Below are 17173 nucleotides of genomic sequence, written 5' to 3'. Positions count from 1 at the left end.
ATAATTTTTTACAGTTTCATCAATGTTGGAATCCATGTGGTCATCTATGTCATCTTCGATGCAGTTAGCAGCAGAATGTCTACAAGAAGAAGCTGGGCCCCAGGAGTCTAATCCAGTGGAAGGCATCGAAATGTTTGCCCATGCTATAGATTCAAGTGAGTCACATTTATTACACATTTAATGAATAAACTAGCCACTTAAACCGAATGGAATTCAAATAGGTTTATTCATTGTTAACATTTCCTGTGACCAAGGTTAAAATTATATGTTTACAAAGTATATAAGTACTCTTAAATTAAATATAATATTGCATGAAATTTAATTATCTGATCCTTCAAATTTAGACTATCATCACAGTGTACTACATTTTAAGTTATTTTTAATGTGCTAAAGCAAAATGTTACATTGTGCACTGTAAATTTCAGCTTCATATAGTATTTGTCACATTTTCAATGGCAATTGTAAATAAGCCTGCCAACTATAGCTGAAATCATTGTTTTTAATATGTTACTATATTTTTAATGCTGAAATGGCTTCCCTGATCTTTTTTACATTAAGGACCAGTGATCAGGACACCGACACCGAAGCGGTGATAGCGCATTGGGCAGGAGTTCGAATCCTAACACACACCTCTAACTTTTTTTTTACATTTTATTTTTACCCAATAAGATACAGGCGGGAATAAAATACAGATTTGACTGTTGCCCGCCCCAATGGGTTTTTCCCGGATTTATCTCTAAATCCGGGAAAAACCCATTGGGGCGGGATTTTAATTCAGGAAAGATGAAGAAGAATTTTTAAACCTTTCCAAAATTTTCTCTCAGGCAGTTTAACTGGTGCAGTTCCCTTTTTTCTATTTCTGATTTCTTTTTCAGTATTAAGCAGAGTGAAAGTTAAATTTGTCAATACGAAAATAAGAATAGAACATGTTCCTAAGAATGGAGATAGGGGTATAGCGTTGGAGATTCATATTAAAAGGTATGTTAAAATATATATTTTATATTCACTCCATTATCATATAGGTGTAATAGGAGATGTAATAGGAGGATAATTATTTTATAAACTATTTAACATTGAATTAAGAATATACAGAATCCTTATTCATAATGTATTGAAGTGTGCCCACGAGGGGGAAAGAGAAAGTAGGTGAAATAATGAAGAACACATCTTTACTTTAATGAAGTCACTTTAATACTTCTTTTATTACAACTAATATTCGTTACTTATACTATCTTCTGCACACCTCAGTATGCAATGTATTCTGTCCAACAACAGTGAAAACGCCTCCCTCACGTCTCACTCTACACTTGCACTCGCTAGCTCACTAACTTTTTTCAATTTTCCCATTTTATGGTGAACGTTGAGAACATTACAGGTGAAATAATTACTGTCAACTGCTAAATGGTATGAAGTGACTAACCGTTTGTTCGAGAAACCATTCTTAAGTGGAGTGGTTTTTGATGCTTCATTATTAGTCGTGTACACGGTTTCTGTATGTTCATAATTCTGCGCTATTTAAGATATCAAGTCAATATTTTGCTAAACATATTTTCCATAGTAATAAAGCAATGATACTTACAGCATTGATTATTTTGACGAAGCCGGATCTGAACCACTACCTGACACAACAGATACTGAAAAGACAAAAACATACATAGTAGCGACTTACACAAACAAAAAAATTAAATTTAACGGCGTAACATTCTACATTGACGAGTTCCCATCAAAATTACGCACTATGGCACCTAGTTTGATAATGGAGAAATCTCAGGCTTCTTCCCAAGCTGAGAAGTCTGAGGCGGCATCAGTTGAAACACCAGATTCGAACTATCAAAGTACATTGTCAGATGTTTTCTACGAGACCAGAAGTGTTATATCAACGTTAGATTCCGATCCTATTAAAGAGATTATAGAAGAAAAAGTTCACAGTGAAAGTGCCAGAGAACCTAGTCCAGATGAAAGGTCTTGTCAGCCGGATCCTATATTATTCGCAAAGTTAACTGGACAACAGGAGTTGGCATTGAAATTGAAGCATTCTGAAGAAGTTGAAGGTCCGAAGGTTGAAGTGAGCATTTTGTTGGGCTCATTTTTGCTATTCATAACTCCGAGGCAATTGCACACTCTGCTTGAAATAGTTGATGCGTTAAATCAACCGCACTTAGAAGACACGAGGTATGTAATAAAACATCAAGTAGCATAGAATTTAGGCAAGTCGATATCTGACCGCCGACTGGCGCAGTGGGCAGCGACCCTGCTCTCTGAGTCCTAGGCCGTGGGTTCGATTCCCACAACTGGAAAATGTTTGTGTGAGGAACATGATTTTTTTCAGTGTCTGGGTGTTTATTTGTATATTATAAGTATTTATGTGTATTATATTCATAGAAATATTCAACAGCTACCTTAGTACCCATAACACAAGCTACGCTTACTTTGGGGCTAAATGGCGATGTGTGTATTGTCGCAGTATATATTTATTTTTTATATTCGTATATATTTATTTATATGTAAGTGTTTATATCTTAGAGAGTACTTAGCTTTACAATCGAACGAACATATAACTAAAGTGGTATTTGATTAAAGTCTGTTTGTTTGTTACCTCAAATATTGCAAAACGATCTTGATAAATTATAAAAAAAATAGCCTTAAATTATCGTATAATTAAAAAAACCTAAACTGACGGTTTATTTATTCATTAAGGACACTAAAAACCTACGTATATACCATATACAGTAATAAACTTGTAAAATATTCTACACATTCACGTATATGTACATCGATAACAAGTGACCATGACATTCACAAAAAAAGTAAAATAATATTGACATGTAGACACAGCAAAGATAATCATAAAGACAGGAATGAATAGGTGTTGTGTACGTAATATCTATCTTAAGGGAGGACTCCCCGATAGGTAAGCGATAAGCGTTTTTTTTCAATACCGGGTAAGTGTTGTGAAATATGTCGATGCCAGGTATTAATCGTGATATTACTTTGTATTCAGCACATATGCGGGCTATGGGGGCATGTTTACCAAGATATATGAAAGGAACCTAGCGAAAGCTATATGAAAGGTTTTTCGTGTTGGAATCGTACAATAACGGGGATATCTACTTGGGATAGAAGGATAGATCCGTTCATGTAAATTACTGCACTACAACGGTGACTTGTTATCAATAAATGTCTTATAAGTTTAACATTCTTTTTTAGCATTTTATATTATTATTTAAACTCTTTATTTGTACACTACTACACAGTTAGGAAAATAAAGGACGAATAGAGAGAAACACAAAAACTGGAGTAGAATACAAAAGGCGGCCTTATCGCTTAAATGCGATGTCTGCCAGGCAACCTTAGGATTAGGAGACAACAAGAGCGAGAACATTATTGTTGTTTAATATTTAGTATATAAAGTAGAAAACTGTATATTTTGTTATTTATTGTTTTAAAGCCAATAGTTGCTATTTATCACAAAAATATCAAAAAATATCAAATGTAAAAAAAAACATAAAGAATTTTCTTTTCTATTTAAAATTACCCATATTTTAAATTTGGGTACAATAATAGTATATGTTAAGAAGAATTTTAACTTTATTTTATCCGCTTTTCAGCAATATACCAGCTAGGTCGAGTGGATCTAACATGCAATGTAAGCCAATGAAACATGCAGACTTCCAGCTTATAGAGGCACAGCTTCTGGGAAATCTTGAGAAACAACATTCCAAGCCTGCTGGGAATTTCGGCTGGTCTGGACCTAGCTTTGGTAAGAGAATTGGTTATTACTATATTATACTTTAAAAAAAAGAGAACTACTCAAATAGATACAAGAAATATACAACGTTTAGTAAAAAACCGAAATAATACTTCACAGGCTTTTGAGGTTCAATATGTTAAGTCTCCGAGACTTATCTGTGAAACCTAAAACCTAGTAGTTTTTGAGTAAACCACTGCCATAGTTTTTACTGAAGGAATTCAGATACAGCCCTAACGATTTATTAGGTACGCGTCACGTAGCGTAGGTCCTATGCACGTGTCGGTATTTTATCTTCTATAGGGTTGTCACACGTAGAATATTTTGAATTCTTGTTTATGGAAAAATAAATATGCTTCTTTTGATTTATTATTTTTACAGGATGATTCCTTGTGAAATATACTTATGCATCCTTCAACATTATTTCGTAATTCCGTTACATGATGTATATGTTATATCAACACGCTCCTCTAACTTTGGGGAGTTATGTGCGTTTTGAACTTAGTCATTAAAAACGTCAACAAATATTAGTTTACGTTAGCAATAAGAACTTTTTATATCTCTTGTCTATCACTTGTTACGTTTTAGTAGAGATGTTCAAACAAACATAAAACAAATAAAAACAACACTTTCTTTAACGGCGAGGGAAAACATCGCGAGGAAACCTTCATGCCTGATAATTTTCCATAACGTTCTCAGTGGACTACAGCCTTAACTCTCATCTCATTTTGTAAGAAGAGCCGTGGTCTAAATTGGGCCGGTAATTGGTTGTTAATAATAATAAAGTTTTTTATTAGAGGCATATATACCCATATATCAACTTTTTACACGCTTTATATTAGCTTCACTTGTATGTTTGTTTGTAACCGACTTCTTTGGGCGCGATTTTGACCCACTTTAAACGGTCAGATTTCATTCAAACTTTGTAGACATATCGAGGACCGATGACAATACACTAATCTGAAAAGATTATTCCAATTTTCACTATAAAAAATAAGATTTTTTACTAATTACTACAGCGCCATCTAGACCCAAATGTAAAAAACCTATGGCGTTCGCGTACCTAACAAATTCCACAGAAAACATTAAGCTACTAGATGGTAGAGGGCGTTAGTTGTTACTTTTGAATGGCCTGTTTTAAATAATAATTAGAACTTGCATTTCGAGAGACGGGCACACTGAATAAAAAAAAAAATTTTATCTCTTTAATGGTGGATGGGTTACCGATTAATTTTGCTCTAATAAAAATAATAGATCAAGAAAAACTACAAAAAATCGCTATTATGAATAAACTAAAAGAAAGAAATTAGTTTAGTTTTTTATACCAAGCGTGTTTTTTTAGTTTGTTTGAACTATTTAATATATACAAAGAAATCTATAATTAAATGTATACACTAAAACTTACATCTAACTGAAATAGTTAATAAACTTATTTCAGATGTCATAGGTTCTTAGTTTATTTTCTGTTCCAGTCTCGATGAACAGACAGCCAATAGTCTGAAATAGGACTCTGCATACTCAAGTATTCTATTGTTAGAGTTCCTAATCCTTTCCCAAAAGGATGCTCCACGAGCTCTAGCAATACAATAAATATTTTACGATTAATGACGATTTGTTATTTGTTCTTTTTAGAAGACAGTGACATAGAAAATGAGAAGTTCCTGCCAATGACGTCGCAAAGCAATCAAATGGCGGACAGTTTTAGCTCGTCAGTCAGCTCTATGAACACCAGTATGACGTCTAGTGTTAACACATCTACAGCGCAACCGAGGATCAAGAGAAACAAGAAAGGTTGGGTTTAGTACCATACCACCAGTAACCAAGCGTGAACTGTTTTTAACACATAAAACTAAAGCATTTACTCACCCACTCCCGAGCGTAACTTATTTCATAAGGCCAGTAACAAACTTTTCGGGATCCTATTTGACGAACTCTCTGGCGCAACGGTGAGCGCTGTGAATTTAAGTTGGAGATCCCGGGTTCGAATCCCGGCAGGTGGAATTTGGGATTTTATAATTTCTGAAGTTTCTCTGGTCTTGTCTGGTGGGAGGCTTTGGCCGTGGCTACTTACTGCCCTACCGACAAAGACGTGCCGCTAAGCGATTTAGTGTTCCGTTGCGATGGCTCGTAGAAACCGATTAGGGGTATGACTACCGCACTACCTAACCGGTTAGCCCGCTACCATCTTGGACTGCATCATCACGTACTATCTGGTAAGATTGCAGTCAAGCTAACTTGTAGTGGAATAAAAAAAAGACTCCACTATCCGTCAGTCTCTGTGTCGGTCAGTCTATCTGTCCGTCAGTCTGTCTGTCCGTCAATCTGTCTCACCGTCGGTCACCAGGCTGTATCTCATGAACCGTGATAGTTAGACAGTTCATATTTTCACAGATGAGATATTAAAAAACATAATAAAACAAATATTCAAGGTTGCTCCCATATCCCAGACTCCCAGACATGATTTTTTTTAAGTTTTTTTAGATAATGGAACGAGTCCGACTTGCACTTGGCCTTTTATCTGTTTATTATAGAAACTAATTACGTATCAACAGAAAATGCAAAAATTGCATGTAATTTTTACAAATAAACTTTTCGTAAATTATAGTTCCACACATCGACGGAGACCCTACTGCTGAAGTATCGCACATAAGTTTACGCGTTGCTTCATTTTCGTGTGTTCTACTTCATAAGGTGAGTTAGTTTTAGTCTAAATATTGTTTTAAACACCACCTGCTCGATAATGCTTCATTACAAGACATATTATCGAAAGAAGTCATTAGAAGAAGAAGAAATTAAGTCATTCCATTCAAAAGACATTACTCCTATTACATGTGAATTGAAATAAGAAACTTCCTGCATCCGATGAAATTAAAAACATATACCATACACTATAAATTGTGTGGTCTCCCGTGGTATCAGCAAAAGACCATCCAACGCAGGGATCATTCTGTTATTGTCTCTGGCGCCCCTAAACCCATCGATACACTATGGATTCTAGATGTATTATGTGATGTATTATTACGGTTTTCATTTACACGTTGTATTGATTTCAAATCGTTTCCTACAATATGCATAGAGTTGGTATAAATGTACATTTCTGACAAGATATTGAAACTGTTTTAAATGAAAAAATACAAGAAAACTATCCTCACGTAATTGAACTTAAACACTCATTATTGATTGGCTACCGTCAATCATCTTAATAAATATAACGTTATAATCGCATTTATGGTATCAGACGGCCGACTGGCGCAGTGGGCAGCCACCCTGCTTTCTGAGTCCTAGGCCGTGGGTTCGATTCCCACAACTTGAAAATGTTTGTGTGATGAACATGATTGTTTTTCAGTGTCTGAGTGTTTTTATTTAAATTATAAGTATTTATGTGTATTATATTCATAAAAGTATTGATCAGCTATCCTAGTACCCATAACAAAAGCTACGCTTACTTTGGGGCTAGATGGCGATGTGTGTATTGTCATAGTATATTATTATTATTTTTATTATTCCTAAAAGTCTAAAATAATGAGAAGAATTTAGTTTTCACCAATGAAAGATTTTATTTTAGGACATATTAATATGTACGCCAATGGCCACAGACTGCGTGTCGCCATCGTCGGTGACCAAAATGCAACAAATGTCCACGGAGTTTTTTAACCACATAGAAATATTCAGCAAATTCGATGACAAGAGAGACTTGAGGGGAATCAACGATATTTTAGATAAGGCTACGGAGAGAAATCATTTAAGGTTAGTTCGCAAACATAAAGAATTATAAGGCAAACTATATTATAACTGTTATGAAAATTAAGCTTAATTTGCTATAGTCCGCGAAAAGCAGGAGAATCTGTATGGTGTAATTTATAATTTCTTCAATCCTTATACTCCACACCAAACAGATCTTCAGCAATGTACTAATATAATGATCTATTACGCACGTTTCGCTCCGAAACCGAAGCATCCTCAGGAGATGTTGACTTTACAACAAAAATTTTTAAGAGTATAAGGATAAGGTAATAAGGATTGATGATATTATAAATTACTCCATACAGATTCTCCTACTTTAAGCTTAATTTTCATAACATATTATGGATTTCCGCAAAGTATATTCCGCCTGCTTCTATCCAATATCTCTTATAACTAAATAATAAAAGATTAATATCAGAAAAAATATTGACGCAAAAAGGGATTAAAGGCACGCGTAGAGCGTGCGAGAAATATGTTGAGTCCCACTCTTTTCCCACTCAATTTCCATTTCCATTTCATCAATTTTCATCTTGTGTTACAAAAATTGAGGTGATTGTGTTTCTTTTTATCATGAACTACATAATTGGCACATTGTGATTAATTGGTTGAGAAAAATAGATAAAAACAATCCTTGATGCGTATTATAGATCATGCTTCAGCCCGATCGGTGCAGAACTTTTTGAGTTTTTGAAGCGTACACAAACCAACATAACATTTTTATATACATATATAGATTATACTGTTTGAAATAGAAAACTACTCTTTACTAACCTGCCCGTTTTTGTTTCTTTTTACTTGACTCAAGTCTTAGGTATACTTGAAATAAAAAGGCTTGTAGACCACTACATCCATTTAATTTTTCAGACTACTAACATCAGAAATAAGCTTAGACGGTAGTGAGAAAGTGACTTCGCACGGCAGTCAAACTATCTGTGAAGCAGCCATAAAGACCCTTCTCGTTCGGGAGAGTCTGTACTACCAAGACGAACCGGACGATGTTAAACCTCAGAGCTTTGATTTGATACGCTTTGAGAAGAAAGGTATGTCACATTTTCTGTATTTTTAATTTGATTTGGCGTTTGATGTTTCTTTCTATCCATCCACTTCTATTTTTATTTATACTCTTTATTTGCACACAAATAAAAATACAGAAGAAGAATAAAAGAAAACACAGACAGAAGAAGTATACAAAAGGCGGCCTTATCGCTTTGTAGCGATAAGGCCGCCTTTTGTATGTAGATAATGACGACCTCAAAGGACCAGAGCTACCGATATCTGTTAGAGCATTAGCACAGGGGAACTAGAGACGTTGAGATCCCAAGGTACAGTCAAGGTACACAAGGCGAGCCCAAGCGCAGTGTTGATAAACCTCTCACTGGATAGACAGACATCAAGCGAGTCTCAGGGATTCGATGCAAAAACATTGCAACATGGCAAAATACTGTGGAGTGGTGTGGAAGTCCAAAGTATGTCCAAAAATGGACGTCTGTCGGTTGAAATTATAAAAATGACGTCCGCGTATTAACTAAAAGCGAGTTACACATATTAATAAATATGTCCGACAATACACACAGCGCCATCTAGCCCCAAAGTAAGCATAGCTTGTGTTATGGGTACTAAGATGACTGATGAATATTTTTCTGAATAATATACGAGTACATAAATACTTTTAAAATACAGATAAACACCCAGACATTGAAAAACATACATGTTCATCACACAAACATTTTCCAATTGTGAGAATCGAAACCACTGCCTCAGACTAAGAAAGCAGAACATGGACTTGACTCAGAAAGCAGGGTCGCTGCCCACTGCGCAAATCGCCCAATATATAGTTAATAATAAAAATAATTGCCCAAAGTAGCAAATTTTGATCAAGTGACCTTCAAACTTCAATCTGTATATTGCACCCCTAATTACGATTTTACTTGACCACCCTGAAGCTGTCTCTCGCAGGCGCATGATAACGTCAACCATGAATTCTTAATAACACATGCGTGACTTTGTACTAGAGAATAATTTCAGTTCAGCAAGCTTAGTTCGCGCGTAGAACATAAGTAGGAACCTTTGTGTAATATATGGTACAAATGTTTCATCTATATTTTAGAAGACGTTGAGAACGCCAGCGCGCCTCCAAAATCAAATTTGAGACTCAATTTTAAACAAACCTCAAGATATATGCGTATTTCTGGAGAAAATAAATTGGTGCATCCCACGACAGATATTGTGTAAGTAAATCATATTTTCCCAAATAAAGACCGTTTTTATAGAACACGAAAAGTATAATATTCATTGCTACTATTAGTTCGCTTATCCATCCATCAAATTTTAGGCCTTCGGAACTGGATGCGTTGCACAAGTTTAAGCTTATCGGATCTTTAGTCGGTATTGGATAGACGTTACTTTGCGGAAATCCATGATATATTATGAAAATAAGCTTAATTTGCTATACTCCGTGTTAAGTCAAACAAACAACAAAAACAATTATGCATTGTAAAGTCAACACCTCCTGAGGAGCGAAACGTGCGTAGAGTACATAGCCGAATTATAAATTACACCGTACAGATTCTCCTGCTGTTCGCGGAGTATAGCAAATTAAGCTTAATTTTCATAATATATCTTTAGTCGGTACCTGGAAAGTCCAAAAGGCAGTCTGCTTTTGAATATTTTAATAGTGCCCAACTGTAGGGCGCAGTCCACTTCTCACATCAGACAGAGAGATAAAGAGCTTAGACAATCAACGCTGCTCTAATAAGGGCTTGCGGGCTTTAACGAATGTACGACAATTTCTGCTCGTGATTTTCAAACAGCACAATTCTCTCACGCTCCTATACTTTCTCTCTTACTTTCCAACCTTCTGAAGTGAAACCGATTAAGTTTTTCTAATTAATGTAATTACTCAAAGTTCGTCACTTAAATGGACATTTGTGCTGCTGGTGTAATTACAGACACGTAACGCAAACACCTACCTCTCAGGTTTATGGACCGCGACCGGCAACTTGTAGGGCGTGTTCCTTGCATCTGCCATAGACTGACTGTTCCGTCATTACTATTCTAGCGGTGCCGCCCGTGAACCTCACAAGATAAATAAAAATAAATAAATAAATAAAATAAATATACTACGACAATACACACATCGCCACCTAGTCCCAAAGTAAGCGTAGCTTGTGTTATGGGTACTAAGATGACTGATAAATATTTTTATGAATTATATATATATAAATACTTAGAAAATACATATAAAAACCCAGACACTGAAAAACACTTATGCTCATCACACAAACATTTTCCAGTTGTGGGAATCGAACCCACGGCCTTGGACTCAGAAAGCAGGACTAAGCGTGATAACATTTTACCTTTACTTTTCCTCGATAAATGAGCTATCCAACACTGAAAGAATTTTTATAATCGGACCAGTAGTTCCTGAGACCATCGTGTTCAAGTAAAAAAACGAACTCTTCCGGTTAACATATTAGTATAAGATTTATAAGAAAGTAGATGTCGGCTTGTAGTTATTTTGTATTTTACGCCCTAGGAGAATAGGTAATATGTTTACGCCCACTATAAAGTTGCTATACCATTTCTTCAGTCCACTTCTACAATCAACAAATCTTGAAAAAGCTGGGACTTGTTTAACATCCGTTTAACCTTAAAAATTCGTGTGCATTTGTCGACTAATTATAGATTTATTTTGACAGGTTAAAATGCACTCCATTCCACATAGACTTAGATCTCACATTAATGGACCGTATGTCCGCGACGTTCTTCGGCGGAGTGAAAAATGCCAACACACCTTTAACGCCTTCGTCTCCGCAGAACCAAATGAACTTGTCTCTACAGTGTCCCAACCTTAATGTTATACTAAGGTAAGTTAATAAAACACTAATGCCCGTTTTCACTCACGACGGTGTGTGACACACCTCAAATTAATATGATTGCTAATCAAATAATATTCTTTCTCTGTAAGTGAATATAGTATTGTTAGGAATAATTTCCAACCTAGCAACAAAGAGGGTGCAATTTTCCTATAAAAGGAGTCATTTGGCGTCTACCATCGAATAGTGGTAATTAGTTGTTTTGTATTACTCATGCGGGGAAAGTAGTATCTTGACGCTCGCTGTTGCGGTTGAAAAAGAACCGTTTGCCCATTTTAAAATTTGAGTGCGACAAGTATATTTGTCGCACGTAAATTATTCTTGGCACACGCAAATTTAGATAAAATTGCTAAAATAAAAAAAAAATATCAAAAAAAAACACAATCGACATATTAAAACTGAATTGAGGTTGACGCGTCTGACAGTTTAATTTAATAAATAAAATTGTAATTAAATTAAAATTAGTTTAAAAACTTTCCCCGCATGAGTAATACAAAATAGTATGTGCGACTAGTGCGACGTTGTCGATTGCCCACGAAAGCGAAGTTGAACGCACGAGAGAAGCGAGTGCGGTCACTCGCTTGAGTGGCCGCTCTTGTCGCACTTGTTGCACAATATACTATTGTGCATTACTTTGTTTTTTTGACTGTAAAAACATTAATAGAAGTAAAAATAAACTTGTAGTGCAGTTTACTAGGCTGCATAAATTAGTAATTAATTTGAATAATTCTTGGGTAATTGTATATCTTTTTATAACAAATTACCAGATGAAATCCTTGAGATGTATCTTGGAAAGTTCAAAGTTTATATAAAACTTATAGAAAAATTCCTATTATAATATTAAGGATTACATGTATGATAAAAAAGCTTGGGTATGAATTGCGCTTAACATTATGTAGACTGTGAGATAGTGATAACAAAAAAAAAACCGGGCTAAGCTTGGCGTGGGCTCTTCTTAGACAAGGGCGAGTTTGCAACCCTCCTAGCTTTAGTTTTAAGTTAACGAATGCAGTTATCACCGTCACTAACATTAGTGTAACATATTAAATGTATGAACGCTTCGTAAGTGCCTGTAATAAGGTCTACATGAATAAAACATTTTTGAATTTTAATTTGAGTAAAATTAAATGTATAAGTGTTAGATTTCGTCGAATCATCTTTTATTTAATCATTTTCCCTCCCGATTGCCAAAAATATAATAAAATAAATCTTAAACCTGAAACTTATTTACACAGATTTCCAATAGCAGACCTACGTCCTGGTATCAATCGGGAAATCCGACGTGTTAGAGCAGATTACCTCAGCTTTAAGTTCTGCAACGCCTCAATAAGCATGCAACAAGTTCAAAGCACACGACCTTTACCTACAACCGTCACTGTCAAGGCCATTACCTTGGATCTATATTACCATGTGAGTATCGCTTTAAAATAAAACTAAGGATCTTTTAATTGTTAAGGATAAAAAAAAATATTATTATTAATACTCTTTATTTGTACACCACATGAAGTAAAAGAATTATACAAGAAAAATAGAAACAGAATACAAAAGGCGGCCTTATCGCCAGTGGCGTGCACTCCATACATACACAAAAGCAAATAAACCCTAACATTGATATATAACTCGTATAGGAGGATAATTTGTGCCGTTTTATGCAATTTTCCTGGTGTATGCATACCCTGGTAGGAAACCCTGTGCACGCCAATGCTTATCGCTTAGTAGCGATCTCTGCTAAGCAACCTTAGAATTAGAAAAAAAAACAAAAAGATTTGTACAGTAAATTTTAAAAAGTGGGTAAATAATTAAACTTTTGATAACTATAAATTCATATTGGCCAGATATTTTATTAAATTGATTAGGATTTTTACATAAAACGCTTATTATTATTATTATTTAAATTTTAATATATATACGAGTGCATTTTATGGACAAGTTGCAAAGGATATGGAGGAATCGTCATATAACGAAAGCCACAAAGATCCGGCTAGTTAAAGCACTGATATTCCCCATATTTTTCTACGCTTCGGAGACGTGGACCCTGAGGGAGACTGAGAAGAAAAGAATAGATGCTCTTGAGATGTGGTGCTGGAGGAGAATGTTGGGAGTGACCTGGAACATGTTTCGTACAAACGAATCAATTCTTGACGAACTCAGAATCAAACAGCGCCTTTCTTCTGCAGTTCAAGTGCGAATTCTTAGTTTCTTCCGTGAAGGCCACAATCGAGGCTCCTCTACATGAATGCGCAAGAAAGGCATCCGTTAGAGAAGAGTGGCGAAGTATTGTCAAGCGAGCCACAAAACCCAGATGACGACCACGACCAGTCTGTCAAGACTGAAACGACTAAGAAGAAGACCAGTGCATTTTAGATACAATTCCGTCCTGCATGGACTCGAACGATGCAAAGATACCTCCCGGTGTCTTAGTCGTTAATCAGATATTTCTTTTTTGTTGCGTTTAGAAGCGCGCCACGATATAATTATGTCTACCAATTACTCGACCTATTTCTATGAGATAAGACGACTAAATTGGCGAAGATTATTATCTTGTAGCCTGCTCAGCAACAGAAATTAAAACTTATATTCGTTTATTACTTTTGTCATATAATGATTTTTTTTTTTTATTATTATACTACAAGTTAGACTTTGATTGCAATCTCACCTGGTGGTAAGTGATGATGCAGTCTAAGATGGTAGCGGGCTAACCTGTTAGGGAGTATGGCAGTTTTATTTAACCCATACTCCTAATCGGTTTCTACGCGACATAATACCACAACGCTAAATCGCTTAACGGCACGTCTGTCATAGTGTGGTAACTAGCCACGGCCGAACCACCAGACCAGACCAGAGAAAATTCGGAAATAATAAATTCCCAAAACTATATATATATATATCGACCCTATGCTCTAAGCAGTGGCGTGCATAGAGGGTATGCACAGGGTATGCAGATGATACAAAATGAAGGCCTTTTATAACTCTTACATTGCCTATCTTTATGTTTTTTATAAGTGGCACTGGAGATTTCCTTCATTTTATACCATCTGCATACCCTCTATGCACGCCACTGGCTCTAAGCTCTGTAGTCTCAATCTCCAGTAGAATTTATTCTATTCACCAACCTTGCTGTATGTACACTAAAATATATACCAAGTTTATTATACATACATTTTATATCTTATATTAATAAAACAGGAAAACGAGCACCTACCGGCCACACACGTAGCTCAAACAAGTATGGACGATTCATCGTTCGAAGATAACGTTCTGAGGGGGAACGTTACCACGCCGTTACCTTTGTAAGTTTATTTAACATTTACAATCTGAAATCTAAAATATTTGTTTACACTTTAAAGTAAATATGAAAAAGAAACGTTCTTCAATGTCCTATTTTTTTATTCCACTACAAGTTAGCCCTTGACTGCAATCTCACCTGGTGGTGAGTGATGATGCAGTCTAAGTTGGTAGCGGGCTAACCTGTTAAGAAGTATGGTAGTCATACCCCTTATAGGTTTCTACGCGAATTCGCACCGGAACACTCAATCGCATAGCGGCACGTCTTTGTCGGTAGGGTGGTAACTAGCCACGGCCAAAGCCTCCCACCAGACAAGACCAGAGAAAATTGATAAATTGTTAATTCCCAAATTGCCTCTGCCAAGATTCGAACCCGGGACCTCCTACTTTAATTCGCAGCGCTCAGTGGCGTGCACAGGTTTTTTGACCATGGTATGCATAAAGCAGGTACATGGCATATAATGGAAAAAATCCTCTCCGTTAAGAGCTATATAAAATAATTTGGGTATGCAGTGCTTTTGTGCATGTATGAAGTGCACGCCACTGGCAGCGCTCACCGTTGCGCCAGGGAGGTCGTCAAATGTACAATAGTGCCAATCGGGTGGACATAAATCACATAATGATACTAAAACTAATCAAAAAGTTGTACTATACTATTCCACAGGAAACATTGTGAAAGGAATAAGACCGCTCTTAGACTTTCCAATTTAGTTTAGTTTAAGAGATATATATGTTAATTGAATCGTTAAACTATATATTCACAGCTATTCGTGACTTCTGACTTTGATCGTGCTTACTATATTTACAACTGAAACCATATTAGAATTAATATGTGCCGCAAACAATTTAAAACACATTAATAAAATCGTTATCAACCCATCACCGACTCAATACAGGTCACGGGTTTCCTCTCGGAATTAGAAGGAATAATTATTCAACACACTGGAAAATTGCGGGTTGTTTCACTTCACACACCTTTGAAAACATTATTGAGAACTTTCAAACAACCAGGTTTCCTCACGATGTTCCTCCAACCCGTTTAATAAAGTGATTTTTCATAACCTATAACGCCTATAAACCTATAACTCCGAAAGAAGCCGAAGTGTTACCGTTTATACCGAAATTAAACGAACTGAAATAAATTACGTTTCCTATAATGAATTTTAGTAGCTTTATGTTGAGCAAAAAATAAATTAACAATTCTGGTCACCTTTCCGCAACTCGTTTCTACAATAAAATTCGGAAACAGCCGCAGAAAGAACCGCGCTTATGTTCTAACTTAAGTAACTAGTTAAAATTATAGATACTTGTAAGTTAGGCAGATAGGCGCAAAAAACAGAACATCCTCATAATGAAACTAATAAAACCATAATAAATAATACGATTCATTAAGAATAAAAAAACTACCCCGACAATTGGCTGAGCTTGGTGATCGACACACAATTTTTAAAACGGTGATAGCCCAGTGGCTAGCAGCGATTTCGCTAAAGCGGTAAAGGAAAACATCGTGAGGAAACCTGCATGCCTGAGAGTTCTCCATAATGTTCTCAAAGGTGTGTGCCACCTGTCCGGACTGGGCTCGGTGGACTACGGCCTTAACCCCTTCTCATTGTGGGGGGAGACCCGTGCCCTGTAGTGGGCCGGTAATGGGTTGATATGATGATGGGACACCGCTACAGAAAGATCAACAAATTATTTTTCTTGATTTTTGTAAAGTGCATAAAGGCACCTCTGTACTATTGGATAGAAGCAGGCGTTACTTTGCGGAAATCCGTAATATATTATGAAAATTAAGCTTAGCTTGCTATGCTCCGCGAACAGCAGGAGAATCTGTATGGTGTAATTTATAATTTCTTCATTTCGTATACTCCACATCATACCCTCTACACACGTTTCGCTCCGAAACCTTAGCATCCTCAGGAGATGTTGACTTTACAATGAATAATTGTTAAGACTTAGCGAATTAAGCTTAATTTTCATTATACACCTATGTACTTCCTCGGCGCTCTAGGGTCGGAAAGCCCGGTTCTAACCTACGCATTGATTCCGATATATTCTAAACTATGTTTCTAGCCTACCCCTTATTTATATATAGCTTGTGTTTCGCAGGATTTCTATAACATTCCAACCCCGAGATTCCAGCAGAGGTCCGTTCGATTCTTTGCATGACGACCTAAGTGTTGAGCCCAAAGCAATGAACCCTATGACAACGTCAATGTATATTATGAACAATCTACGCAGCAACCTGCCCAGTCCCTTTAGCGGGAAGAAAATGGCACATCAAAGTACCAGCAAGCATGAAAATGATCAGCAAGGTATGTAATGCTATTTCTAACAAGTTTATCTGCAAGATAAGTTTTCCATGCCAACTTTCATCTGCTATTGTACACAATATACTCCGACCCGCCGCGTTACCTAGTCCCCACAGGCTTCTGGTTTGCTCGACTTGTAAGGATCTGAGAATAACTTATAACCTTCTTAAGAACTGAACGATCAAATGCAAAAAAAAATCAATCTTCTT

At 36.1% G+C, this 17173-nt stretch overlaps 1 protein-coding gene across 2 annotated transcripts in view; it reads left to right on the top strand.

Annotated features, from left to right (window-relative positions):
• LOC120631861 (autophagy-related protein 2 homolog A) overlaps positions 1 to 17173 on the top strand; it is a 47366-nt gene that overhangs the window by 2274 nt on the left and 27919 nt on the right. For both annotated transcript variants that reach the window (XM_039901519.1, XM_039901518.1), the window contains exons 3-15: positions 15 to 155; positions 876 to 978; positions 1582 to 2172; positions 3609 to 3760; positions 5381 to 5539; positions 6354 to 6439; positions 7314 to 7495; positions 8357 to 8532; positions 9600 to 9720; positions 11191 to 11358; positions 12603 to 12777; positions 14554 to 14657; positions 16762 to 16967. In XM_039901519.1, coding sequence (XP_039757453.1) covers positions 15 to 155; positions 876 to 978; positions 1582 to 2172; positions 3609 to 3760; positions 5381 to 5539; positions 6354 to 6439; positions 7314 to 7495; positions 8357 to 8532; positions 9600 to 9720; positions 11191 to 11358; positions 12603 to 12777; positions 14554 to 14657; positions 16762 to 16967 — 2364 coding nt within the window. The remainder of the gene's footprint in view (positions 1 to 14; positions 156 to 875; positions 979 to 1581; positions 2173 to 3608; positions 3761 to 5380; positions 5540 to 6353; positions 6440 to 7313; positions 7496 to 8356; positions 8533 to 9599; positions 9721 to 11190; positions 11359 to 12602; positions 12778 to 14553; positions 14658 to 16761; positions 16968 to 17173) is intronic.

Source organism: Pararge aegeria, chromosome 19 (genome assembly GCF_905163445.1).
Source record: "Pararge aegeria chromosome 19, ilParAegt1.1, whole genome shotgun sequence".
Lineage (NCBI taxonomy): Eukaryota > Metazoa > Arthropoda > Insecta > Lepidoptera > Nymphalidae > Pararge > Pararge aegeria.
Note: the sequence above shows the minus strand (reverse complement) of the source record. Positions and strands in the feature narration are given on the sequence as shown.